The 26,333-nt window shown below is 40.6% G+C and overlaps 1 protein-coding gene across 8 annotated transcripts in view; it reads left to right on the plus strand.

Moving 5' to 3' along the window:
* The window catches only part of unm_hu7910 (un-named hu7910), a 31,481-nt gene that overhangs the window by 3,966 nt on the left and 1,182 nt on the right, over positions 1-26,333 (plus strand). For 2 of the 8 annotated variants that reach the window (XM_055230162.1, XM_055230163.1), the window contains exons 3-6: positions 1,362-1,406; positions 1,793-1,861; positions 5,218-5,247; positions 6,910-12,845. In XM_055230162.1, coding sequence (XP_055086137.1) covers positions 1,362-1,406; positions 1,793-1,861; positions 5,218-5,247; positions 6,910-12,689 — 5,924 coding nt within the window. In that variant the 3' untranslated portion in view covers positions 12,690-12,845. Of the gene's footprint in view, positions 1-1,361; positions 1,407-1,792; positions 1,862-5,217; positions 5,248-6,909; positions 12,846-16,422; positions 16,477-16,934; positions 17,082-17,414; positions 17,448-17,524; positions 17,567-17,686; positions 17,720-17,800; positions 17,840-18,454; positions 18,491-18,585; positions 18,634-19,369; positions 19,463-20,926; positions 20,951-21,017; positions 21,104-21,613; positions 21,701-22,013; positions 22,165-23,903; positions 24,041-24,226; positions 24,326-24,912; positions 25,003-25,104; positions 25,246-25,351; positions 25,488-25,606; positions 25,699-26,051; positions 26,186-26,333 lie in introns of those variants that run through there. The other 6 variants (XM_055230164.1, XM_055230165.1, XM_055230166.1 and 3 more) reach the window with 5 other exon arrangements.

The following is a 26,333-nucleotide window of genomic DNA, read 5'->3' on the forward strand; positions in this document are numbered from 1 at the left end:
CTAGCTAAATCAGATTAAAGTCTAACAGAGCTTCAGACAGAGCAGTACCTACAGTTAGCATCACACCCCCAGGGATTGTAGACGACGTCAGCTGAAAGCATCAATAAGAACACATTTTCTTTAAAAATGCTTTGTGCGTGCAGAGATGATAGAGGTGAGAGATGTAGATTAAATATATTGAAATCTGATAATGTCACACATGTTTTGGAGAAATGCAGAAATAGAATATGGAGTATATCGTCTATAATAAAAAAATATTGAAAAGACAAACAACAAAATAATATAATAGAGAATAGGCTTAATTTAAAAACAGTCATTTGAATATCAAGTATATTGTTTATGATAATAACAAAATATATATCTTAAATCAGACCTATTCTGTAAAATGTACTTTTAACCATGTGCATATTCGATCAGTCTTTATTTGCTTAATTTCAAGATGCCAGTTTGCAGATCCCCGTTTTCACCTCCACCGGTACACGCCCACTGTGACATACTTATTCTTTTGTCCAATTTTATTTTCTTAATTGGTGATAAGATTCAGTCGTCATTTTGATACAGATGAAAAAATTCTGCATGAGGATAGCTGCACATCACCTGCAGGTTTGTTGTGATGATGTTTACGGTGACGTCTGCTCACTTTGGGCACCGCTGTTTTCTTTGTTGCGTTGGTCATTTTACAGCCCTTTCTCCTTTCACATTTGTCTGCTTTTTGGACCTCCACAAATACATTTTAAGTTTTTGAAAGTATTCATTCTGCTTTGCCCTCCCTCCACACCCGGCTTAAGAGTTGGAGATAAGGGTGAATCAGAAGGAAGCGGCTCAGAGCCACTTCCTGTCTGTCAGAGCTCAAACAAACAGACCGGTCCTGAATTTCATAATGATTTCAGCAATATCTCAACAGTTTGTCACTCTCACAATCCCCCGTGCACGCCTCAAGCACGTGCACTTGTTCCTGAGGGTGAGGTGAAGAGTAGACCACTATCACATATTTTATGTCCTCTGTGCCTCATGTAGTGCTGGGGTTTAGGTAGTGACTATTCAGTTTACAGAGGATTTATAAGTTTAATTTGATTTCACCACTGAAACTGGCATGAGAGACTCGTGTGAGGCTCATTCTGATTGTGATTCGATAATCGTCTTGAACCAAAACACCAAATTATAACATAAATAACTTGGCCATCATGACCAGTGTATTTGTACTAAAGAATAAATCAGCATTGGAATAGTCACCAGTAAAACCTATATTTGATTTGAACACGTGTACCTTGTATCTGGCGTCATGTTTAATTTAAAATCAAAGTTAAATCGAAGTTCCATCTTCTGTGTTTCTAATCTCGTCTGATTTTCCCCGATGGCAGCCAGAGCGAAGGAGTTCCGGCAAAACTTTACAAATGTTTTACAAGGTACAAAAACAAGACTCATTTTAACACGGCATTCAAATATCCACCATCTTATTGAGTTCTTTAAGGCTGCATTCACACTTTGGTTTGGTCCTGGTTTGGTCCTGGTGTGGTCCTGGTTTGGTCCTGGGATAGACTTGGTTTAGTTCTGGTCTCGTTCAGGTTTAGTCCCAATGTATCTGTGGTGTGTCTTGTGTTGAAAGTGTGAACGCAGTCAAAATATGAGGCCATCTCTTGTAACTTTTGTTTTAGTATTTTTCCTCATCATTCATTGTAAGGCATGTTCTAAACCACATGGGTCATATCTAATTGTGATTTCTATTGTTTTTGCTGTGATGCTAAAAACTAAACCATAAAATGTAAAAAAAAAAAATTGCGTTTGTCTTCAGGTAAATTGTCAGCCTATGATTCTGATGGAGATGGAGACTTTGACCTGGAGGACGCCAAAGTTCTGCTTGGTGAGTTTTTTTTTTAAAGGCCCTATATTACACAAAACAGACTCTTGTGAGCTTTAAGTCGTGTTATAATGCTGTTACCTCCTCAAAAACAGACCTGGAGTTGTGTTTTGTTTCATTCACATGTTTGACTAACACTTTATTATTAGTCTGTAAATCTCCAAAGCTCAAAATGCTCTGTTCCACCTTGTGATGTCATGAAGTGGTAATTTTCAAATTAGCAGCTACCTTTTACTTTTAGTTCAGTAGAGATTTGCAATTCCAGATCTGAAATTATCCAAATGATTCTATTGAAGATGTATGGAGTTAAAAACACATTGGAGCACTTCCTGTATTACCACATGATGACATCACAAGGTGGAACAGAGTGTTTTCTGTTTGAGAGAAGAACACGGCCTCAATATGCAGAGTTTGTATGTTAAACATGTGTGAATGAAACAAAACACAACTCCAGGTCTGTTTGTGATGAGGAAACATTAGAACAGAGTAATCTGGCCCTTTAAATCATTTTCCTTTGGAGTGACGTGGTTTATAGAAGTGTTTTTCATATTTCAAAAAACAGACTCAGCTTTTGTTTCTGTTTGGTCAATTAAGATCACGGAACACCAATATAAGGACTGAAACTGTGACTGAAGCAACCTGAACTAATACCAAAGCAGGACCAAAGCAGGACCAAAGCAGGACCAAAGCAGGACCAAAGCAGGACCAAACCTGGCCTGTCTGGCCTGTTTGACCTGACAACAGTATGAAGGTTAAATCTTACAGAGCTCCCATTTGGCGCCATTTAAAATCCAAGCTTTGTGAAAGCTGTAGGTCCCTGTCAGCTCAACACAGGCAGACTTCTAGGGCTGTAGTCGACTAAATAAATTCTTGTTGAACAAAAGACATTTCTTGCCATTCGACTGGTCAGCCAAAAAGAGGGTGTGGCAAAAGCTCTCAACACTATTCTGTATCTCTATGTATCTGACCCAAACTGCACTCACAAGTGCACCTCCATGGGAGTTCATGCAAAAATAACTACCAATACCAAAGCTTCAGCTAACTCACTCACTTGTCCTTTCTGCTGTTGTCTCATATAAATCCTTATCTAAATTAAATGATGAGTTCACTCTATGCAGTACTGCAGCATTGCCACTAGTCAAACTCCCATCAGAGCAGAGGGGACATGTCTTATCCGGGTTATTATTGGGTAAAAGTTGCTGCGGGCGGCAACATTGTCATTGCAGTTGTATTATTTTGCATAGGGCCGATCGTGACTGCAAATGTGTTCTATTCAGATTTCAGAGCCACTCAAAAGCCTCCCAGAGAATCGGAGGCTCATGTTCATGTGATTGTTGGGTCACATGAACACTGACCATTTTACACAAATGAACCGACTTTACATCAGACTTTGCAAAACGTTTCTCAAATTCTCCATTGAATGGGATTCCTACTTAACCGGAACTGCTACCACAAAAGGAGACAGGGCCAAAGGTCAATAGATCCATAGACAGTGAGACATTGACCATAAACTGTAGATATAAATGGACATAGCTAACCTGCTAGTCACTGGGTTCCAAACAGGAAGTGATCGTGGGTGTACTTCTGGCTCCATCTGCTTCAATTCACTTTCTATTGAAAAAGCTCCACCCCATTCTCCGTAACTGCTGCTGGCACACTCATTATTTTGGTTTTAAAATGTTTGTATTAACCTGCTCTATATGATCTTGGGGTTTTTACTTCAGAATTTTGACCGTAAATCAAGATAGGAACCTTAATAACAAACCAATCAGATGCCTTCTTTCCCCAAGGTAGTTTCTGCTGGCGTTAGCTACAGGGTACTATGATGGTCGCAGTCAGAATTCCAAATTTGGAACTATGCTCCAAATTCGCCCCTATAACCAGTAGTCTCGATGAGCTTCATGTGACTAGAGTCACACTGTGGGTGACGTCACACTCTCTTAGTCCACTTCTTTATACAGTCTATGGAAGTGACACTTGTATTTCGTCATTACTCACTCTTTCCTCTTTCTTTCTTTCTTTCTTTCTTCATATTTGGTCAATTTTGGTTATATCATTTCCCATTCTTTATACTTTACTCCATTTTTCCCCACAACATCTTCCCTCGTCTCCTTCCCTCGTCTCCTTCCCTCGTCTCCTTCCCTCGTGTCCTTCCCTCGTGTCCTTCTCTCGTCTCCTTCCCTCGTCTCTTTCCCTCATCTCCTTCCCTCGTCTCTTTCCCTCATCTCCTTCCCTCGTCTCCTTCCCTCGTCTCCTTCCCTTGTCTCCTTCTTCATCCTGGGTCAGGCCTGAACAAAGATGGCAGCAGCGAGGGAAACGCAGAGTCATCATTGGAGGAAGTGATTAGCGTTTTGTCGGACGAGGGCTCTGATTGGCTGTTCGGGTTCTTCAGCTTCCTGATTGATGTAGTGACGACGGCCGATGATAAAACCCAGGGAAAAGATCAAAGTTTACCTGACGACAAGGAGCCAATCAGATCAGAGCAGGGGAATGACCAATCACAGGAAAACAGGGCAAAGGACTAGAACGAAATCAGGACTGAATTCGGACTAGGTCTAAACTTAAATTAGACTTTAAAGTGTCCAACTTGAATCTCGGGAGCTGCCAGCAGCTTTACTTGCTCTCTTTGGAGCTGGTTAAGTTTGATGTATCACATGTCAGTACCATTGCTGATAGTATTCAAGGAAAATGTACTCTCAGATGCCTTTGTTCACTAAACAACTGGTAAACGATTTATATTTTGTCAGCAAGTAACTGAACCCCAAGACTCATATTTCCCAATAAATACCAGAACTAAACTAGGACTTAACCTAGGACTAAACTAGTAATAAAGTAAGACTGAACTAGTACTGAACTAGTACTGAACTAGTACTGAACTAGTACTGAACTAGTACTGAACTAGTACTGAACTAGTACTGAACTAGTACTGAACTAGTACTGAACTAGTACTGAACTAGTACTGAACTAGGACTGAACTAGTACTGAACTAGGACTGAACTAGGACTGAACTAGGACTGAACTAGGACTGAACTGGACCAAGACTAAACTGGACCAGGACTAAACCAGGACTAAACTAGGACTGAACCAGAACATTCTGTTAACCTGAAGAACATTGTCCAGTTCACAGCTTTAGGTTCTATTCACTGAAGATCTCTGTGACATCTTTTGCCTGAACACAGTTCTGGTGTAAAATCTCTCGTCTTTATTTCACTTTGAGCATGTTCTTTTTTCTTATGTCTTGGGCTGGGTCTCATTGAGAATAAAAGTGAGAAACAGTGACAGATTTGAAACAAAAAGGTGTCTCATGTTTGCGGACCACGCCTCACAGTCTCTCATTCTGCTTTTGTCTGCTGTGTTAGACGAGACGCGACCAGGGCCCAACTCTACAGGTACAATATGATAGTGTGAGTGAGGGCTGCTGTGGCCTGTGCATTCTGTCATGTTTGCATTGGTTAGTGCAATGTTTAAAATGATATTGTAACCATTAAAAAATAATAATTTCAAATTATTATTTAATATCTAATATTGAGTGTTGTGTGAGGACTGAAGGCAGCAGATCTTTTCAGTTGGATTGAACATTTAAAAGTATATTTTGTTTGGTACAGGATTTTGATTCTACTTAAACTAATAATTAATAACTTATTAATACAACAAATAATAAATACACACTATTTAAACAGGGCTAGTGAAGGCTGCCGTAGTAATGGGGATGCACGATCCAGCTTTTTCTCCTTCAATACCGATATTATACTTTGGGATCATAATATTAGACATCGGCAAATACTTAAGGCCAGTGTAGGGACTTTTTTTTTCTTTCTTTTTTTTGTTTTTGATAAAACGCATTTAACTTAAACCTAAAAACATGAGACGCTCTGAGGCCTACATTAAAGTTACAATCTGTTGGTGCATCCCTATGTGGTAAATTTGGTTGAAAATCTTATTTGATAAAAATAATCAGTTACTTGTATAAAATGAATTACTTGTTCAAGTAACTGAGAGGATATGGATTAACATGTCCTTACTGTGAGCAGACTTGCTTTGCCACAAATCTGACTCTTATTTGGCCTTGATGAAAGCCTCCTGCTTGTTTCCAGGGAAATGTTGTTCATTTGGCAATAATATAATAAAATTGATCTCCATGGAGAATGTTCCGAAGTATAGTTTTAACTTTCTTTTTCCTTGGAATCATGCAGGTGACATGCCACTTCCAGAAAGTAACAAACTGTACCTTTAAACATAGTTTTACCAAGTATCCGTATAGAAACTACATTTGTAAAGATAAATCAGTATTTCAAACTGCAGTTGACCGAAATACAGTTGTCCCTCACCTTTTGCAGTCTCGCTATTTCATGGATTTTTTTAGTGCAATTTTGCATTTTTTTTTTTTTTACAGTGTATGAACATGCATTGTGCTCTGCATCCTGATTGGCTAAGGGACTGTAGACCATGTCCATCAGTCTCCTCCATGCCGTCTCATCTGTACAGCACAGAATGCGTTCTGCTAAATTCACATAAATGTTCTATCGATACTACAGTAAAGCGACGCCAGGACAAAGAGGCACGGTCAGAAGAACTGTGAAATACACGCAGTCACTATTAATTAATTAAACAAGAGAGAAATGTGAGAAAATGGTAATGCCTGTGTGAGAAAAGTGTATGAAGTGTGTGGTGAGGGGTTTTACAGCTGCAAAATATATAGAATAATTGTAAAAAATAAAGCTGACTACTTTGCGGATTTCACCTACTGCAGGTTATTTTTAGAACGTGACCCCACGATAAACGAGGGACCACTGTATTGGCCAGGTGTAACTCAGTCTGAAGTAATCCCCGCTTCAAACCCTATAACAGGTCAAGGTTTCAGGATCAGAATCCGACCTCCGAGGACAACTGGAATGCAGTTTAAAACAGTTCAAAATACAAACTAAAAGCTAAACCGTTGTAATCGGCATCTTGGTATCTCACTGTTCTTATTGCTGTGCATCACTAACCATCGCACTAACAAACCCATTTTAAACAATTTTAAAGACCTTAAAGTTATTCTGTAACTTTAGAGCGCTCCCTCCGCGGCGTGAGGCTCAGATCAGCTCTGAAACAGGAGCTGCGAGACCTGCACCGAGCAATGGAAGCCAAGAGACTCACAGAAATCCTCCTGACAGCGTTCAGAGAGGCACTAAAGGACGAAAAGGAGGAGCAGAGGAGGGAAAGAGGAGAGGGGAGGCAAGGAGAGAGGAGGAGGACGGGAGGAGAGAGGGAGCAAACCGCCGACAAGCCAATCCAACGAGAAGAAATACCAGAGGAAATTGATGAAAAATTTGAGAGCCCGGGGAAAGGGAAAACTAGACGACATTTTCTAGAAAAGCAACAAAAAACTGTCACTATGGAAAAGGAGAAGAAGGATAATGGGACCAGGGAAGAGACGAGAAAGATCCAAATGGATAAAGGACAAAGCCAAGTCACAAGAGAAGGGACGTTCAAGAGAGTGGAGCACGAAGAGGTTGGAAAACTGTTCAAAGAAACTGAAAAAATGAAAGCACAAGAAAAGGAGATGGGTAAAGTTAAGGACAAAATCAAGATGACCGTGTCTGAAAAAGGACAGATTATGAGATCAAAACGTGCTGATGAAGAGAGAGAATCAATTAAACTAAAAGAAAAAGATCGGCTGACTAAAGAGACGGAGGTAAAGGAGAAAGCTGAAAAAGAACAAGCATCTCAAATAAAGGACACATTACAACAGAAACAGTTGAAAATGCCAGAATCGCTCATAAAAATGAAACTCGCTGAAGAAGAGAGGACCGTTAAGGGAAAGGAGGAGAAGCCAATCAAAGCAGACGTAAGAGCCAAAACTCAACAAGAGATCAAAGGCAGTTTGACCAAAGATACAATCAAAATGGACCAGATTGACCACAAAATTATAAAAGAGCAGGTAGCAAAAATTATTGTGGAGGAGAGAAAGTTTGCAGCTGAAAAGGAAAGAAAGGATGAACAAAAACAAAGGGAACTAGACAAACGGGGGAAAGAGACAGAGGAGAAAAACAAAATTGCCGAACTGAAGGAAAAGGAAGCTAAAGTTCAGGTGGAAAGACGACAGAGTGACAAAATGGAGAAGGAACGCGTGGCGAAAGAGGAGGCAAAGAACATAGATGCTGAAAGAGAACAAGAAAAAGAAAAGATAGTTGGTCAAAAAATTGAAGTGAAACAGGCTGAACTAAAAGAAAGCACAGAACAAAACATCAAATTGGAACATGAGACCAGGGAGAGAGCTGAAAAAGACAGGATTGAAATCAGTTTGGCTTCTAAAAAACAAGAGGAAATACTGAAAAAACAGATGGAAGAGGAGATGATGGCGAGAGAGGTATCGGTTAAATTAGAGCAAGAACGAATAAAAAAACCTCAGATAGAAGCCAAAGTAAAAGCGACACTTGAACGACAAAAAAGTGACAAACAAAATGGAACTGATATAAAAAAAGAGAAGATTGAGTTAGAGAAAAAAGTGGAAATTGAAAAAGGAGAGAGAGAACAACTGAAAATTAATAAACAGGCAGAGGATGAGAGAGAAACTACTAAAGAACAGATGGCAAAACGGATAAGTGAAAGAGTGCTCAAATCTGAAAAACAAAAACAAGAGATGGCTGAGGAGAAGATCGCACAGGATTTGATGGATCAGCACAAAATTGAGAATGAAAGACTTCAACAAAGGCCAGTTCTAAAAATGCCAACTTCTAAAGAAAATGCACAAATGGAGCAACAAATCAGAGCAAAATTACCACATAAACACACTGAAGCAACACAAAAAATAGCTACTGAACAGGTGACGAAATTAGAAAGAGCAGATGCAGAAAAAGTGCAGGCTGAGAAAGAGTTGGCGGCTAAAAAACAATTGGAAAAAGTGGAAAAGGACAAGATCGAACAAGACCAAATTAAAAAGGCTGAAGCAGAAAAGGAATCTGAAGTTATAGCTGTGAAAGAAGTTTTGGCAAAAGAGAATTCTGAAATGGAACCTAAAAAGATGATTCAAAAGACTGGATCAGAAGCAGGGAAAGCAGGGAAAGTATTGGAGACAAAACTGAGGATTCCTGAAGCACAGAGTCAAATCGGACAAAAAATGGTTACATTTACAGATGAAAAACTGAAGATGAAAATGGCAGAAGGAGATGGACTAACAAGACAAAAAGAAATGGTTAAAAAGATCATTGGAGAGAGAGAAGTGAAGGAACAGAATGCAACCAAAGATGTCAAATTACAACAAGCAGAAAAAGGTCGAGACAAAACGGGCATTTTGAGACCAGCAGAGGCCGCGGTCACTAAAAGCACAACGGTAAAAACAGCTCAAGACCAAGGACATGTGACAAAGGAACAGAATGCAGCCAAACTTGTGCCTAAAGCTGAAAATGAACAAACTAGAGCGGCCATTTTGGGTCAGGCAAAGAGGGTAGTTTCTCCAGCACAGACTGTTAAAAAGATTGAAGAACTGGTACCAATTGTAACTAAAGAAGAACTGAAATATAAACAAACAGAACCAGAAGTGTCAAAATTACAAACTCAGAAGGCAGCCATTTTAGGACAACCTGAGAGGATTGTCACAAAAGCACCGCTGCTTAAAACGATTGTTGGACAAGGGCAAGTGATGAAGTTACAGAAGGCAAACCAAGTAAATCTGCAGAAACCACTAATTCAACAAGAAAGAGTGACGTCAGGACAAACTGAAAAAGTGCAAACTAAGGCGGCCATTTTAGAGCAGGCAGGGAACATAGTAGCTCAAACAACGACGGTTAAAAAGGTAGGACAAGAACAACTGGTGAGAGAACACGATGCAACCAAACTGAATTTGAAAAAAGATCAAATTCAACAAGGAAAAACTGTGACTTTACAACAAACTGAATCAGTCCAAACAAAGGTGTCCTTTTTAGGACAGGCTGGGAAAGTAGTTAAACCACCAATGGTTAAAAAGCTGACAGGACAAGAACAACTGGTGAAGGACCAGAATGCAACTAAACTTGTGACTAAAGCTGTAAATGAACAAATTCAACAAGAAAAAATGAAACTACAACAGCCAAAGGAGGATATTTTAGGACAAGCAAAGAAAGTAGTCACTCCAGGACAGATGGTGAAATCACAAATGGATGAGGAACGTCTTGTAAAAGATACTTCAGCTGAAACCAGGACTAGGGCTGAAGCAAAACAAGCAACGCCAGACATTTGGGGCCAGGCAGGTAGAGTAGTCAATAAAGAACAAGAGATTAAAAAGATTTTAGCAAAGGAGCCAGTGGTTAGAGCTGAAACTATACCGATGAAGCCGGCCATTTTGGGTCAGGCAGGTCGTGTAGTTGCTCAACGTGTGTCTGAACAGCAGAAACAGGCTGCAGCTGCCACAGGGGCTAGGCCTGAAGCAAAACAAGCAACTTCAGCCATTTTGGGTCAGGCAGGTAGAGTAGTTGCTAAAGAACAAGAGGTTAAAAAGTTCGTAGCAAAGGAACCAGTGGTTAGAGCTGAAACTATACCGATGAAGCCGGCCATTTTGGGTCAGGCAGGTGGTGTAGTTGCTCAACGTGTGTCTGAACAGCAGAAACAGGCTGCAGCTGCCACAGGGGCTAGGCCTGAAGCAAAACAAGCAACTTCAGCCATTTTGGGTCAGGCAGGTAGAGTAGTTGCTAAAGAACAAGAGGTTAAAAAGTTCGTAGCAAAGGAACCAGTGGTTAGAGCTGAAACTATACCGATGAAGCCGGCCATTTTGGGTCAGGCAGGTGGTGTAGTTGCTCAACGTGTGTCTGAACAGCAGAAACAGGCTGCAGCTGCCACGGGGGCTAGGCCTGAAGCAAAACAAGCAACTTCAGCCATTTTGGGTCAGGCAGGTAGAGTAGTTGCTAAAGAACAAGAGGTTAAAATGTTCGTAGCAAAGGAGCCAGTGGTTCGAGCTGAAATTAAACCAATGAAGTCGGCCATTTTGGGTCAGGCAGGTGGTGTAGTCGCTAAAGAACAAGAGGTTAAAAAGATCGTAGGAAAGGAGCCAGTGGTTAGTGCTGAAACAATACCAATGAAGTCGGCCATTTTGGGTCAGGCAGGTGGTGTAGCTGCTCAACGTGTGTCTGAACAGCAGAAACAGGCTGCAGCTGACATGGGGACTAGACCTGAAGCAAAACAAGCAACTTCAGCCATTTTGGGTCAGGCAGGTAGAGTAGTCACTAAAGGAGAAGAGATTAAAAAGATCGTAGGAAAGGAGCCAGTGGTTGGAGCTGGAACTAAACCAATGAAGTTGGCCATTTTGGGGCAAGCAGGTGGAGTAGTTGCTAAAGGAGTGTCTGAACAGCAGAAACAGGCTGCAGCTGACACGGGGACTAAGGCTGAAGTAAAACAAGCAACTTCAGCCATTTTGGGTCCGGCAGGGAGAGTAGTTGCTGATTTAGAGGCTAAAAAGATTGTAGCAAAGGAGCCATTGGTTAGAGCTGAAACGATACCAAAGAAGTCAGCCATTTTGGGTCAGGCAGGTGGTGTAGTTGCACAACGTGTTTCTGAACAGCCGAAACAGGCTGCAGCTGCCACGGGGGCTAGGCCTGAAGCAAAACAAGCAACTTCAGCCATTTTGGGTCAGGCAGGTAGAGTAGTCGCTAAAGAACAAGAGGTTAAAAAGTTCATAGCAAAGGAGCCAGTGGTTAGAGCTGAAATTAAATCAATGAAGTCGGCCATTTTGGGTCAGGCAGGTAGAGTAGTCGCTAAAGGGATGTCTGAACAGCAGAATGTTGATAAAATTGCTAAAACAAAGGCAGAGCAAGAGTCACTGATAAAATTACAAAGCGTAAAGGAGCAAACAAAGATGGACGCTTTGAAACTGGCTCCAAAAGATAACGTTAAAAAACAAATGGTTGAAACGATCGTAGAATCACAACAAGCAGTGAAATCACAACAACCTGACAAAGGCCAACCGAAGGCAGACATTTTGAAACAGGCTCAAAAAGAAGTCACTAAAGCACAACCGGTTAAAATGATTGTAGGACAAGAGATAAATCAGAAAGTACAAGTAATTAATAATAAACCACAGAAAGAAATGACTAAAGAATTTACTACATATAAGGAGAGAGATGCTAAAGTAGGAGCCACAATAACAACCATAGGAGAGACACAAGTGGTGAAAGAAAGAGAACAAATTAAGGCAGGCATATTGGGACTTGCTAAGAAAGAAGCCTCTAAAGAACAACCAAGTAAAACTATTGTAGGAGTTAGAACAGTGATGGTACAAGAGAAACCAAATTCAACAAAACTCCTGAGTAAAACTAAAATTGAGCCAACTGGACAGGGGCAAATGGGGAAAAGACAAGACGCCATAAATGAACGAGGGACAGCAGCCATTTTGGGACTGGCTAAAGGACAAACGGTGAAAAAGATGGTGGAACAGGAGCAAATGGTGAAGTTATATCAAGGTGGAAAAGACCAAACAAAGGCGGACATTTTGAAACCAATAGGAAAAGAAATCGTTAATAAGATGATTGGGCAAAACAAACAGAATGCAACAAAACCAGTGAGTAAAGTACAGCTATCTGAACAGGTGCAAGGAGCTGTGAAGGAACAAGAGAAGGCGGACATTTTGGGTAAAGGGGAGAAAATCGTAGCCAAAGGACCAGTGGTTATGGTTCATTCCAAATCCAAAAGTGAAATGGTAAAATTACGACAAACAGAGAAGGATCGTCTTGTCAGAGAGATGACAGCCATTTTAGAAAAACAACCTGAGAAAGAAGTAACTAAAAAACAAGTGGTTCAAAAGGTAATCACACAGGAGCAGTTGAAAGTTGAAAAAGTACCAGCAAAGGCGGCCATTTTAAAACAAATAAAGTCTAAGTAGTGTCAGAGCAATGCCAGAATGTATGATATAGTGATGAGGAAAATGGAACAATACATGATATTGATGCTCACTTTATGCTGAGATAATCCCAGTAAAGCCTTTTCTAAAGGAATCATACGAACTTTTTCAGCTACTCAATCAGCATGCATCCCGCTAATGAAACTGCACATCGCATTAGGTTTGTGAAGTTATAGTGTATCACACTATCACACTAGAAACAGCAGATTTTTTTTTTTTTCATTCAGGCATGTTTTTGATGTGGTTATACCATGATAGAAAGCTCCAAAAAGTCAGTGTTTCCCTTTCTTTAAGTCGTTTACATACATGGAATAAATTGACATGTTTTTTTCTGATATGAAATCAGACTAAACATTTCCTGTTTTAGGTCAATCAGGATTACCAAAATGATTTCTATTTGCTAAATGCCAGAATAATGAGAGAATGACTATTTTTCATTACTTTCTTCAAAGTCAGAAGTTTGCATACAGTAAGATTACTGTTACTTTAAACAATTTGGACAAACCCAGATGATGATGTCATGTCTTTGTAAACTTCTGTTTATTGATAACATTTGAGTTAATTAGAGACACACCTGTGGGTGTATTTGAAGGCACAACTGAAACACACTGCTTCTTTGTGTAACATTACGGGAGAGTCAAAGGAAATCAGTCAAGATATCAGGAAGAGAACTGTGGACTTGCACGTCTGTTTCCTCCTTGGTGCAATTTCCAGATGCCTGAAGGTGCCACGTTCATCTGTTCAAATATTATACACAATTACAACCCCAATTCAAATGAAGTTGGGTCGCTGTGTAAAACTTAAACAAATACACAATACAATGATTTGCAAATCATTTTCCACCTATATTGAACTGAATAAACTACAAAGACATGATATTTAATGTTCAAACTGATAAACTTTATTGTTTTTATTCAAATATTCACTCATTTTCAATTTGATGTTTGCAACACGTTCCAATAAAGCTGGGACAGGGGCATGTTTACCACTGTGTCACATCACCTTTCCTTTTAACAACAATCAATAAGCGTTTGGGAACTGAGGACACTAATTGTTGAAGCTTTGCAGGAGGAATCCTTTCTCATTCTTGATGAATGTACAGCTTCAGTGGCTCAGCAGTTCGGGGTCTCTGTTGTATTTTGCTCTTCATAATGTGCCATATATTTTCAGTGGGGGAGAGTTCACCTGTGGAATGTTCCAAACAGGTGGATTTTAAGCATTCCTCAACTTTCTCATTCTTTTGTTGCCCCTGTCTCAGCTTTATTGGAACATGATACAGGCATCAATTTGAAAATGAGTATTTGCATAAAAACAATAGTTTATCAGTTTGAAAATTAAATATCTATCTATATATTTTAAAGTTTTACACAGCGTCCCAACTTCATTGGAATTGGGTTTGTATAAAGACCATGGGAATGTCCAGCATCAGGAAGGAGACGGGTTCTGTGTCCCAGAGATGAACGAGCTTTGGTCCGAAATGTACAGATCAACCCAAGAACAAAAGCAAAAGACCTTGTCTCTTGTGAAGATGCTGCTGAAGCTGGTAAATGTGTGTCATTATCCACAGTGAAACGAGGACTGTATCCACATGGCAGAAGAAGCCATCACTTTAAAAGAAACATAAAATGCCAGATTACAGTTTGCAAATGCACACAGGAAGAAAGACCTTAAGTTTTGGAGACATGTCCTGTGGTTTGACCAAACTAAAATTGAACTGTTTGGCCATAATGAGAATTGTTATGTTTGGAGGGAAAAAGGAGGAAACTTGCAAGTCTGAGAACACCATCCCAACTGTGAAATACAGGGGTGGCAGCATCTAAAGACATCAGCCAGAAAGTTAAAGCTTGGGTAAATGGGTCTTCCAGATGGACAAAGGCCTGAAGCAAACGGCCAAACTGGTTACAAAGTGGCTTAAGGATAACAAAGTCAATGTTTTGGAGTGGCCATCACAAAGCCCTGATCTTAATCCTATTGAAAATGTATGGGCAGACCTGAAAAAGCATGTGCAAGCAACACAGCCTACAAACTAAGTTACACCAGTTCTGTCAGGAGGAATGGGCCAAAATTTTTCCACAAGCTTCTTACAATAGTTGGCAGGAAAGTTGAGTTGACCCAATTTATACAAGTTAATGGCAATGGTACTTCTGACTTTGAAGAAAGTAATGAAACATTTTCTAAAAACAATCCTCTTCTCATTTTTTCTGGCATTTAGCAAATAGAAATAATTTTGTTAATCCTAATTGACCTAAAACAGAAAAAGTTTTCATGTCACACAAAAAGGAAAAAAAAGTGTATGTGTAGTTTTATACAGTGTATGTAAACCTCTGGTTTCAGCTGTGTCATGTGTGTTATTATTAAACCCTCTACAGCTCAAAGGGTAACTAGTACTGCAAAGATTAGAGAAACTTTACCCAGGTTTACACAATAAATATTCAACCTCTCTACAAACTGTTCAGATCTGAGCACGTCTTAGTCTTTGGTCTGGTTGTTTTTAGTTTAGGGCAAAGAAAACACACTCTCGGATGTAAATATTCATGCAAATGTGTTCTGTTGGTGCTGGATTTGTGATTTTCAGGTTTAAACTTTAAGGACCCATATTACTCCATTTTCTGATCTATGTCATAATGTTGTTTACCTGGAGTTGAGTTTTTTTCATTCACACATGTTTAACACCCAACCCCTGCAGATTTAGGCTGCGTTCTCTCAGACTGAAAACACTGTTTCACCCTGTGATGTCATGAGGTAAAACAGGAAGTTATATGTTTTAACACCTTCACTAGAATCATTTGGATGATTTCAGGCCTGGAATTGTCAATCTCTACTGAACTGAAGGTAAAAGGAGCTGTTAACTTGAAAAATACAGCTTCATGACATCACAAGGTGGAACAGAGCATGTTGAGCTTTGGAGATGTAAACAGACTAATAATGAAGTTACTCAAACATGTGTGAATGAAGCAAAACACAATTCCAGGTCTGTTTTTGAGGCAGTAACAGCATTAGAACATGGATAAAAGCTCAGATGAATCAATTCTGTGTAATATAAGACCCTTAATATTCCTCTGTACAATGTTGATATTTTGAGTAAACTGTGAAACACCAACTGCACGTCTGAAAAGTCTGTCTGTTTTTCTGCCTCTTTTTTATAATTTCCTCAAAATATGTGCTTTGCTGTATTTGTAAATCTATAGTCCTACATTTACACGTTTTAGAAACAAGTTGAGTATTCTGAAAAACTCAATTTTTCTTTCAAATGAATAGAGCAGTTGCATTTTTTTCTCTATCATTTTCATATTTGACCAAGAATGACTTTCGCCCCATTAACCAAAATGTTATATAAATTTACCAACACTGATACTAGTACCAAATATCAGCTCCAAACAACGAAAGTTAGCTTTATCTGATGCAGTGGAGAAACTACTGCAAATGTGTATTCAAGTAAAGGTACAGTTACATGGCTAAAAATGTACTCAATAACAGTTATAAGTACTTCTTTCAATAAGGCAGTTGTGTTTTTTCAATTGTTTTTTCAATGTGAATTTTCAGTTTCAGACATGTTCTTCTTATTTAAATGCCCTTGTTCCATTTGAGAGTGGGACACCACATTCTGAACTACGGGGCCCTTTTATCTTGAAGTTCACAATGTAAAGCTGTTGTGATAGGCTGGTAATGAAGAAGTGTTCCATGTGAGGATTCTGATTGGTCGGTTTTGAAACAGGACTGAAGAGCGCAGAGAGACCAGCTGAGCCCCCCACACCTGAGGAACAGACAGGTGAGTCCGGACTAAAACAAGACTGAACCAGACTATAGCAGGAATGAACCAGGACTGGATCCAGCAGGACAATACCAGGACTAAACCAGTCAATCTGCCACACCATTGTACCAGTTTGTTGCTTGCTCTGCACTTGTCAGCACAATGGAGCATGGTAAGCTAAGAAAACATTGTTCATGTCCAATTGAATTAGAACTAAACAAGAATAAATAAGGATTTGCTGAGAGGAGGGCACTAAAATAAACCTGGATAGGCCCACCTTTATTTGTGTAGACCTGCTGTAGCCCTGGTTTAGTCCTAGTTTAGACTCATGGAGTGACTAAAGATCATTTACATAGCATTCACCACACAAATGGCGTGTTTCTAGGGAGTCCCCAATCACTAACTCCTTCATACACAGGCAGGGTGTCTGGCTTCGTTCACCTCCACCCATATATTATGCAGTGTTTTGTATCCAGGGTCAAGACCTACAGAGGCGACTGAAACTGAACTGGAGATGAAACTGCAGAGGGAGGAGCCAGCGGAGTCACATGGTACAGACCCCATACAGTCACGTGACCCAGAGATGGTACAGTCACATGACCAGCAGACCCAGGAAGAGCCAGGTGAGCATCAACAGTTCAGTCCTCAGCCTCCTTGTCTCCACAGCTGTCAATCATGTCCAATGAGAATAGAGAGCCAATTCAAAGTGATCTCTCTCCTCTTGTCTTTTCAACGGGCAGAATTTACAGTGGAGGTATTGAGAAATTGAAGAGGGACTGGGACAAAATCTATTAACCCTATGCATAATAGATAGGGTTAATAGAATCTAACAATATTAGAAGAGTGCAAAACTGTGGACTGTTGGCTAAAAGAAGCTGCACTCTGATTGGCTGAAGTGATACTGAACGCTCAGCTCTGATTGGTGTTTAACCCTGTTTCTTGTGTCTTTGACTCAGAATCCCAGAATGATGTGGAGTCTGACATACAAGGTCAGTGTTGGTCTAGTCCTGGTCTAGTCCTGGTTTAGTCCTGGTCTATGTATTATAATTTGTCTTTCTTTTTTTAGACGCTGTAGCTCTCCCCGACCCTGAAGACAGTTTCATCCCAGGTCATTTTCTTTTCTCGACTCTTAATCAAAGTAATCTCTGGACTACAACCTGACATGGACTACAACTCCCATCCTCCGTCTGTTCTGTGTGTGTTTAAGTTCTGTATTTCTGTGTTGCAGATAACAATCGAGGGGAGAGTGTATTCTCTCACGGTCAGTAAAACCTAAACAAAGATTTAAAACATATTATATACATGTAAGTAGATCATTTTATTTTGTTAAAATCCATTTTAGTCTCAGAAGATAAACCAGCTCCTATCGATTCAACTGGAGGTCAGTTTCACTTTTTATCAATGTACTTTTCCTTTTGCACATTCTTTTGTACAAGAATATTTTCTGTGCTTTTGGCAGTCATAGGAACATATTAATAAATGTAACTAAGTCTCTGTACCAGATTTTTACTTTCTTAAAAACATGAAAACAGAACTAGTTCATTTTAAAGAGTTTGCAGTGGCTCACTCACCTCATTCATTCAGAACATTCTAATTACTCACTGTGATGAGTTTATAAGCACTTTTCACAACTCTGAGAGACCAGAGCAGAGTTTTGCCATCATGGTAAAGATAACAACAAGCAGCATGCTAACTGTGCACTCCCTGATTCTCAGACAATAAAGCGCTTTATACTTAGATGCAGACCGTACACAGTGGATTTATTTTGACCTCAAGAGCTGCTTGAGCTGCTCAATATATTTGTACTGGGGCAGGACACATTTTACTTAGATACATGAGAAAAAATTGGGTACAGGACCTTTTAATATTTAACAGCAGACACCGCAGAGCTTTCAGGTTAAGTGAGATTAAATGTGAAGGTGGTAGGACTTTCACATGTATATACAGTAATATGTACATATAGGACATGTACTAAAATATATTCTCATATTTGCAGTTTTGGTGAAAGAGCCTGAGCCACAGGAAACTGTTTGTAAGTTTGAGAATAGTGTAAATAAGAGTTTTTACTTTTAGTTTTACTGAAAATACTTGTAATTTAAGTTCTGATTGTTTTGTCTTTTGTTTCAGTGGAGTCTGGACAGTATCTGACCAGCTCCAAAGTCACACAGGAAGCAGGTAGGAACTGTCAGAAAAACTAAGAATTAAGTAAATCAACTACAGCATTGCTTTATAATAACTACAGCTTAATTAGTGTTAATAAATCCTTAATAAAACATTAATAAAACCTTACTGAAACATGAAAAGAGTCTTCATTCACAAAAAAATTTTTTATTAAGGATGATGAATGTACAAGGCTTAGTGACCACTTAAATAAGGGGGTAGGACTTAGGGTATTAATTAAAGGTGCAATATGTAACTTTTTGGAGGTGGCATGTCACCTGTATCATTCCATGGAAATAGAAGGTTAAAGCCATACTTTGGAACATTCTCCATAGAAATATTTTATGCCAAACTGTGGAATATTATAGCATAACAACATTTCCATGGAAACAAGCAGGAGGAGGCCCTCCTCCAGACCAAATAAGAGTCAGGTTTGTGGAGATGTGAGCCCTCTCACAGTAAGGACACCTGAAAAAACATGATTTTATTCTTTCTATGTTTGGCTTAAACATTACGTACTGTGGCTTTAAGTAGCTACTAAGCCTAAATCTTTCTTAATAAACAATTTGTTTATTAAAAATGAGGTCTTTGTGCATGTTTTTCATGCTATTAAAAGAGGAGAGTTATAAAGTGTGACCTAAACTGCTGACTACTTTTAAGTGTTTGTGTTTAACTCCAGTAATGCCCCAACGACAGCAAAATGTATTAATGAAACATGTGATGAGGGTAATCAGAATATTTGTGGTTTCAGAAGCAACGGAAGAGAGAGAGCCCAAAACAGAAGCAGAAACTCAGAGTGAGAGAACCGAGCAGACCGAAGAGACCACTGCCTCCCAGTCTGACGGTTAGAAAATACAGCATCAAAGCTGCTAACAATGAAGTTTAGACCTCTACAAACATGTTTCATGGATTACTTTAATACCATAAGACCCCATGCAGGGACATTTCAGGACATGTTTGCAGAGGTGCAAACTACAGGGTTAGCAGCTTTTACACAGAATAAGATGCCATGGAGACACCCAGGGAGGGCATCTGACACAAAGGGACATTTAGGTCTCACAGAGGATAAGAGATTAACTGCAGCCTTTGCGATTTTTTAAAAATACACAATCTACACTGCCTGGCCAAAAAAAAGGTTGCACACTGTAATATTTGGTTGTTCTACGTTTTGCTTTGATTACATCACACATTTACTGTGACATTGTTTTGATTTTGCTTCTGCAATGTCACAAGATTTATTTCCATCCAGTGCTGCATTAATTTTTCACCTCATTGATGATGTTAGAGTCTGACACTGCACAAAGCTTCTCCAGCACATCCCAAAGATTCTCAGTGGGGTTAAGGTCTGGACTCTGTGGTGGACAATCCATGTGTGAAAATGATGTCTTCCCGAACCACTCTGTCACAATTTGAGCCTGATGAATCCTGGCATTGTCATCATATATGCCCGTGACATCAGGGAAGAAAAAATCCATTGATGGAATAACCTGGTCATTCAGTATATTCAGGTGTCAGCTGACCTCATTCTTTGAGCACAGACTGTTGCTGAACCTAGACCTGACCAACTGCAGCAACCCCAACATATTTGCTTAGTTAAGGTGTGGTGACTTTTTTTTTTTGCCAGGCAGTGTATTTATGACTAGTCTGTGAATACGAGATAAACTGCTCCCTCTGCTGGATACCCCACAAAAATTATGCTCTTATAATACAAATACTTTTTATGATAATTCTAGTCTCAGTTTCACCACAATCTAAAGGCTGAAACTTTCCTAAAACTAAAACAAGGCCATATTAATTTGCATTTTAAAGCTCCTATATTATGCAAAATAGACTTTTTTGAGCTTGAAGCCATCTGATAATGTTATTACGTTATGTTTAGGTAATCCTGGTTTATAAATCTGTCTACATCTCCGAAGCTCAAAATGCTCTGTTCCACTTCGTGATGTCCTGAAGTGGTAGTTTTCAAGTTAACAACTCCTTTTACATTTAGTTCAATAGAGATCGGCAATTCCAGGGCTGAAATGATCCAAATGATTCTAGTGAAGGTGTGTGGAGTGTTAAAAACACAGTGGAGCACAACCTGTATTGCCACATGACATCACAAGGTGGAACAGAGTGTTTTCTGTTTGAGAGAAGAACCTAAATCTGCAGGGTTTGTGTGTTAAACATGTGGGAATGAAACAAAACACAACTCCAGGTCTGTTTGTGATGAGGAAACATTAGAACATAGATTAAAAAAAATAGTGTTTTATGGCCCAATTAATTTGCTTCATGTTTTTTAAATTATGTTTTTGTTTTATTTCCGCAGGTACGCTTCAAGAAAAAGAGAAAGGTAATTATGAAAGGTTTATTTAAAATGAAGACAGTCCGAATATGATCAGTCTGCTCTTTGTTCACAGTTAAGAAGAAGAAACCAAAACTGTTGAATAAATTTGACAAAAGCATCAAAACTGAGATCGACGCAGCAGAAAAGCTAAGGAAAAAGGTATCAAAACTTTTGAGACCAGGTTCTGTAAAATGCTAAATGATATGTGTGTCACTCTGAAATAAGTTCTACACATCAGTCTGAGATGACTGACGGTGAACTTCATGACGACTATTTGAATCTGACTCGTCAAACTTGTTATATCCAGTCGAAAGAAAAGCACAGACATCTTTCCTCCACAAACGCACCAAGCTCTGACCTTCTGCACATTTTTCACAAACACAATAGTCCGTCTTGACGCTAAAATAGGCAGAAGTCTGTCTGTTGGTGTTTGTTTTGGTTTGCTTGGGCGCCTCCCCTCAATGCTGCTCTGTGATTGGTCCGTTCACTCAGTTAACCTTGCGACAGGAGCTGGCCAAGATGGATTCTCATGATTTTGTTGAATTACAAATATCATGAGAATCCATCTTAGCTGTTCAAGGTTAAATGAGACTGGGAATAAAAGACAAAAGTGTATTTCATTTGTTGTGTTTTTGTTTTGTAATGACTTTGTTTATTTGTGCGTTTGAGGGTAAAGTGGAGGAGGCGCTGCAGGCGTTTGAGGCTCTGGTTCAAAAATATCCACAAAGTCCCAGAGTGAGATATGGAAAAGCCCAGGTGACATTTACAGCACACCCCTCTGACTCTGCTCCTCTGACTCTGCTCCTCTGACTCTGCTCCTCTGTCTCTGCTCCTCTGACTCTGCTCCTCTGACTCTGCTCCTCTGACTCTGCTCCTCTGACTCTGCTCCTCTGACTCTGCTCCTCTGACTCTGCTCCTCTGACTCTGCTCCTCTGACTCTGCTCCTCTGTCTCTGCTCCTCTGACTCTGCTCCTCTGACTCTGCTCCTCTGACTCTGCTCCTCTGACTCTGCTCCTCTGACTCTGCTCCTGTGGCTCTTCTCATATATTTGTGTTTTGTGTGTTTTCAGTCTGAGGATGACGTTGCAGAGAAGCGTCGCAGTAATGAGATGTTGCAGAGGGCCATAAACACGTACAGAGAGGCTTCAGAGCTGCCTGATGTTACTCCAGATCTCCTCAAGGCGGCGCTGAAGAGACGAGCAGAGAGACAGCAGTTCTTAGGTAGGCCCTCCCTCTCCCCAGACACTACCTCCTCCCACACAGGTCTGACACCACAGTCAGAGGAGGTGTGTTTAACAGGTTAGACCTCTCATTTCACTAAAACACAATGTTAGTTGGACTGAACCAGGACTGAACCAGGGGCCAGACCAGGACTGAACTGACTAGGTCATGATTTTGTAATGGTGTATTTTATATGTCTCTATAGTGTCCCTCACTATAACGCAGTTCATCTTTCACGGCCTTGCTGTTTTGCATGTTTTTTTTATTAATGTATAGTGAGCGTGCGTTGTGTTCTGCGTCCTGATTGGCTAAGGGACTGTAGACAATTGTCAATCACTCTCAGTACAGAATGTGTTCAGCCAAATTTACATAAATGTTGGATCGCACTGTGACTCTGAAGTGCTGTATGTTTGCAAGTTTTCTCCCCGACAAAACCCAAAATTTAGAAACACTTTGGCCTTAAGTGTTTCTCGGCAATCAGTGAGGAAGAGGGATATAATATACAAAGGTTTGAACTTTGAGAGTGTTTAAACAAGAGAGAAAAGTGAGAAAATGTTAATGCCTGTGTGAGAAAAGTGGATAAAGTGTGTGGTGCCACTGGTGTGGAAAAAATAAAGCTGATACTTAGCAGATTTCGCCTATTGCAGGTTCTTTTTAGTTCTTTTTAGGTCACCCCCACGATAAACAAGGGACCACTGTATTTTGTTGAAATCATGTTTCAAGCATCAGAAAAGTGTGTTTCTTGTGTCAAACTTTTGGACATATTTCACCCAATGTGATCAGTGTGGAACACTCTCAAATAGAGCTCTCTGCTTACTATAATTTTCAACATATTTTTCAACTTTTCTTCACAAATTGCTTCTTGAAAATTATTGTTCATATTAACAACAGGTTTTATCCCAACAACTTAAGTAGATGTTTGAGGATCGTACATTTAAATATGTTTCTATTCAACTGTGCTGCCGAGCCTCAAAGAACAGTGTTTTGGCAAAGCTTCATTCTAGACAATTAGAACAAACACATCCAGCTTTTCTTTTATGTTCTGTTATCATCAGTCATCGGGTAGAACTTTTTTTTGTTTTTTTCAAAAAGAAGTTACACCAAACAACAGCCACTTTGAAACTGTGGCTGTGCTCGCAAATGTTGATTTTTCACTATTGATACTTTGCAGCTGATGTCATTAACATTCCCTGGGGGTGTGATGCTAACCGGCGCACCGCTCTGTCTGAAGCGCTGTTACTCAATTTAGACTTTAATCTGAACTTTATTTTAAAACAATCTCACCTTTTTGTTGAAAATCAACCTAAACAGGACTTTTAATGCTCAGATTGATCACTGTCTACTGAAAATGTGTTATTTAAATCCATTTGCTATTTTTTCTTCAGTTTTCAATCTTATACAGTGTTAATACTAATGTGTGCATTGTGTCACCATGGTAATTGCTAAACATTCCGCCTTAGAAAATTAGCATTCAGTACACTTCCTGCATGATATCACTGCAAAGGAACAACATAATTTTTTCACAATTAGGTTAAGGTTAGAGTTAGGATCAAGGTTATGTTAATGAAGAGGTGATTGGTTAAGTTTAGGGCTTTGGGACAGGTTTGCTAACTGGGTATTTTAGTCAAAACAAAATATAGATAAAGGTTTTAGTTAACTGTATTTAATAGATGACAAAAGTTAGCTTGGACTGACATGGAGTGCTAAGCCCTGTCCTGAGGTACTTTGTGTATTTCCAGGTCGGACTCGTGGATCTTTGATGACCTTGGAGAGACTGGTGGAGATTTTCCCTGAAGATTATTCCCTGAAAAATGAACTCGGAGTCTCCCACCTCCTACTGGGTGACAACAAGGGAGCCAAGGCAGTGTACGAACAGGTTAGAGAGGACTGACCCAGGACCGGACCAGGACCGACCCAGGACCGGACCAGGACCGACCCAGGACTGACCCAGGACTGACCCAGGACCGACCCAGGACCGACCCAGGACCGACCCAGGACTGACCCAGGACTGACCCAGGACTAAACCAGGACTGAACCAAGATTTCTACTCTGCTTTGTTCAGGTTCTGTCGGTTGCCCCTGACAATGGTTTTGCCAAAGTTCACTACGGCTTCATCCTGAAGTCAGAAAACCTGATCGCAGAGAGCATCCCATACCTCCAGGTGAGACTTCCCCAGACACCTCCCTCTTCCCAGGCATTTCCTCTCTTTCACCAGATACTTCTCCTCCCTCTCCCCAGATACCTTCCTCAATTAAATAATAATTAAAAATAAAACCGTAATTATTTTGGAGTTAATTTTAAATGTTTAGTTCATTAGTCAGCAGCCGTCACGGTTGCTAGGTGATGTAATGTAAGCGCACAGACAGCGGTTGACGTATACTCCATGCCGTACGCCTGTCCCTTTTCAGAACGTCCTTTGCCCTTTGAAGTGCCCTTCGAAGGGTGCTCCTCCATGTAGCAGCCGTTGAATTGGGACATGGCTTTAGACTCCACACTCCTCTCCCTGGACACTTTCTCCCCCTCCCCAGACTCCTCCTCCCTCTCCCCAGACTCCTCCTCCCTCTCCCCAGACTCCTCCTCCCTCTCCCCAGACTCCTCCTCCCTCTCCCCAGACTCCTCTCTCTGGACACTTTCTCCCTCTCCCCAAACTCCTCCTCCCTCCCCCCAGACTCCTCCTCCCTCTCCCCAGACTCCTCCTCCCTCTCCAGGCTCCTTGCTCTGGATGCTGATGTCCCTGTATGTCCTCAGGAGGGTCTGGAGTCTGGCGATCCGGGCACAGACGATGGAAGGTTCTATTTCCATTTGGGAGACGCCCTGCAGCGAGTGGGACTCAGAGAGGTCAGTCCGAGTGCCGCTGCACTGTAGAGTGTTGAGTGTATAATTCTCTCTGCAGCATGTGTGTACTCTGATAATAAATCTAATTATATATTACATCTGCAGGAGGCCCATCGCTGGTACGAGCGCGGCCACCAGAAGGGGCACTTCTCATCTGTGTGGCAGAGGTCTCTGTATAATGTAGAGGGACTGAAGGCTCAGCCCTGGTGGACCCCACGAGAGACCGGATATACTGACCTGGTTAAGGTGAGAACACAGGGGAGGGCGTCTGACACACAGGGACATTTCAGAACATGTTTGTAGAGGTCTAAACTACAGGGTGAACAGCTTTTGTGCTTTACTCTGTGGTCAGACTCTAGAGAGGAACTGGAAGACAATTCGTGACGAGGCTCTCGCTGTGATGGATCAGAAGTCCGGACTGTTCCTGCCTGAAGAAGAGAACCTGAGAGAGACCGGAGAGTGGGGCCAATACACACTGTGGCAACAAGGTACAAGCTGAACCAAGACTGGACAAGGGCCGGACCAGCGGCCGGACCAGGACTGAATTGAGTAGGTCATGATTTTGTAATGGTGTATTTTATATGTCTCTATTATAATTGTATTTCAGGGAGGAAGACTGGAAACGCCTGTCAGAACGTCCCAAAGACCTGTGGTCTGATGGAGAAGTTTCCAGAGGCCACAGGCTGCAAGAGAGGACAGGTCAGAACTGAGGATTCAATTGACAATAATTATGCAAAAATACAAAAATCCTAAATATACCAGGCTAACTTAACGGCCCTATATGACACAAAGCTGTAAGCCTGTTAAAATGGTGGTCTCTGAGAGTTGTGAAAAGTGCTTATATACTCATGGATTCAGAGCATCCTAATTATTCACCTCGATAAGGTAAGTGAAGAATAACTCTGTGCCACTGCAAACACTTTAAAATTAAGTAGTCTTGTTTTCCATGTTTTTAAGACTGTAAAAATCAGGTACAGCACCTTTAACAATTATTTTGCTATATATTGATACTGAGCTGTTAAGACAAAATGGAGATTGTTCTGTTGTTTCAGATCAAGTTCTCGGTGATGCATCCTGGCACTCATGTTTGGCCCCACACTGGACCCACCAACTGCAGACTGCGCCTCCATCTTGGCCTGGTCATCCCCAAGACCGGATGTCGCATCCGCTGCACCGACTCCATCAGGTAATGCCAGGAATCTAATCCACAACCTCCCTGAGAGGGAGGATAACCACTCTACACACTAACACAGGGAGGACATGCAAACTCCACTCAGTGACTAGGAATCTAAAGAAGTGGACAAAGTGAGTGTGACGTCTCCCAGTCAAAGGAA

Source organism: Periophthalmus magnuspinnatus, chromosome 20 (assembly GCF_009829125.3).
Source record: "Periophthalmus magnuspinnatus isolate fPerMag1 chromosome 20, fPerMag1.2.pri, whole genome shotgun sequence".
Taxonomy (NCBI): Eukaryota; Metazoa; Chordata; class Actinopteri; order Gobiiformes; family Gobiidae; genus Periophthalmus; species Periophthalmus magnuspinnatus.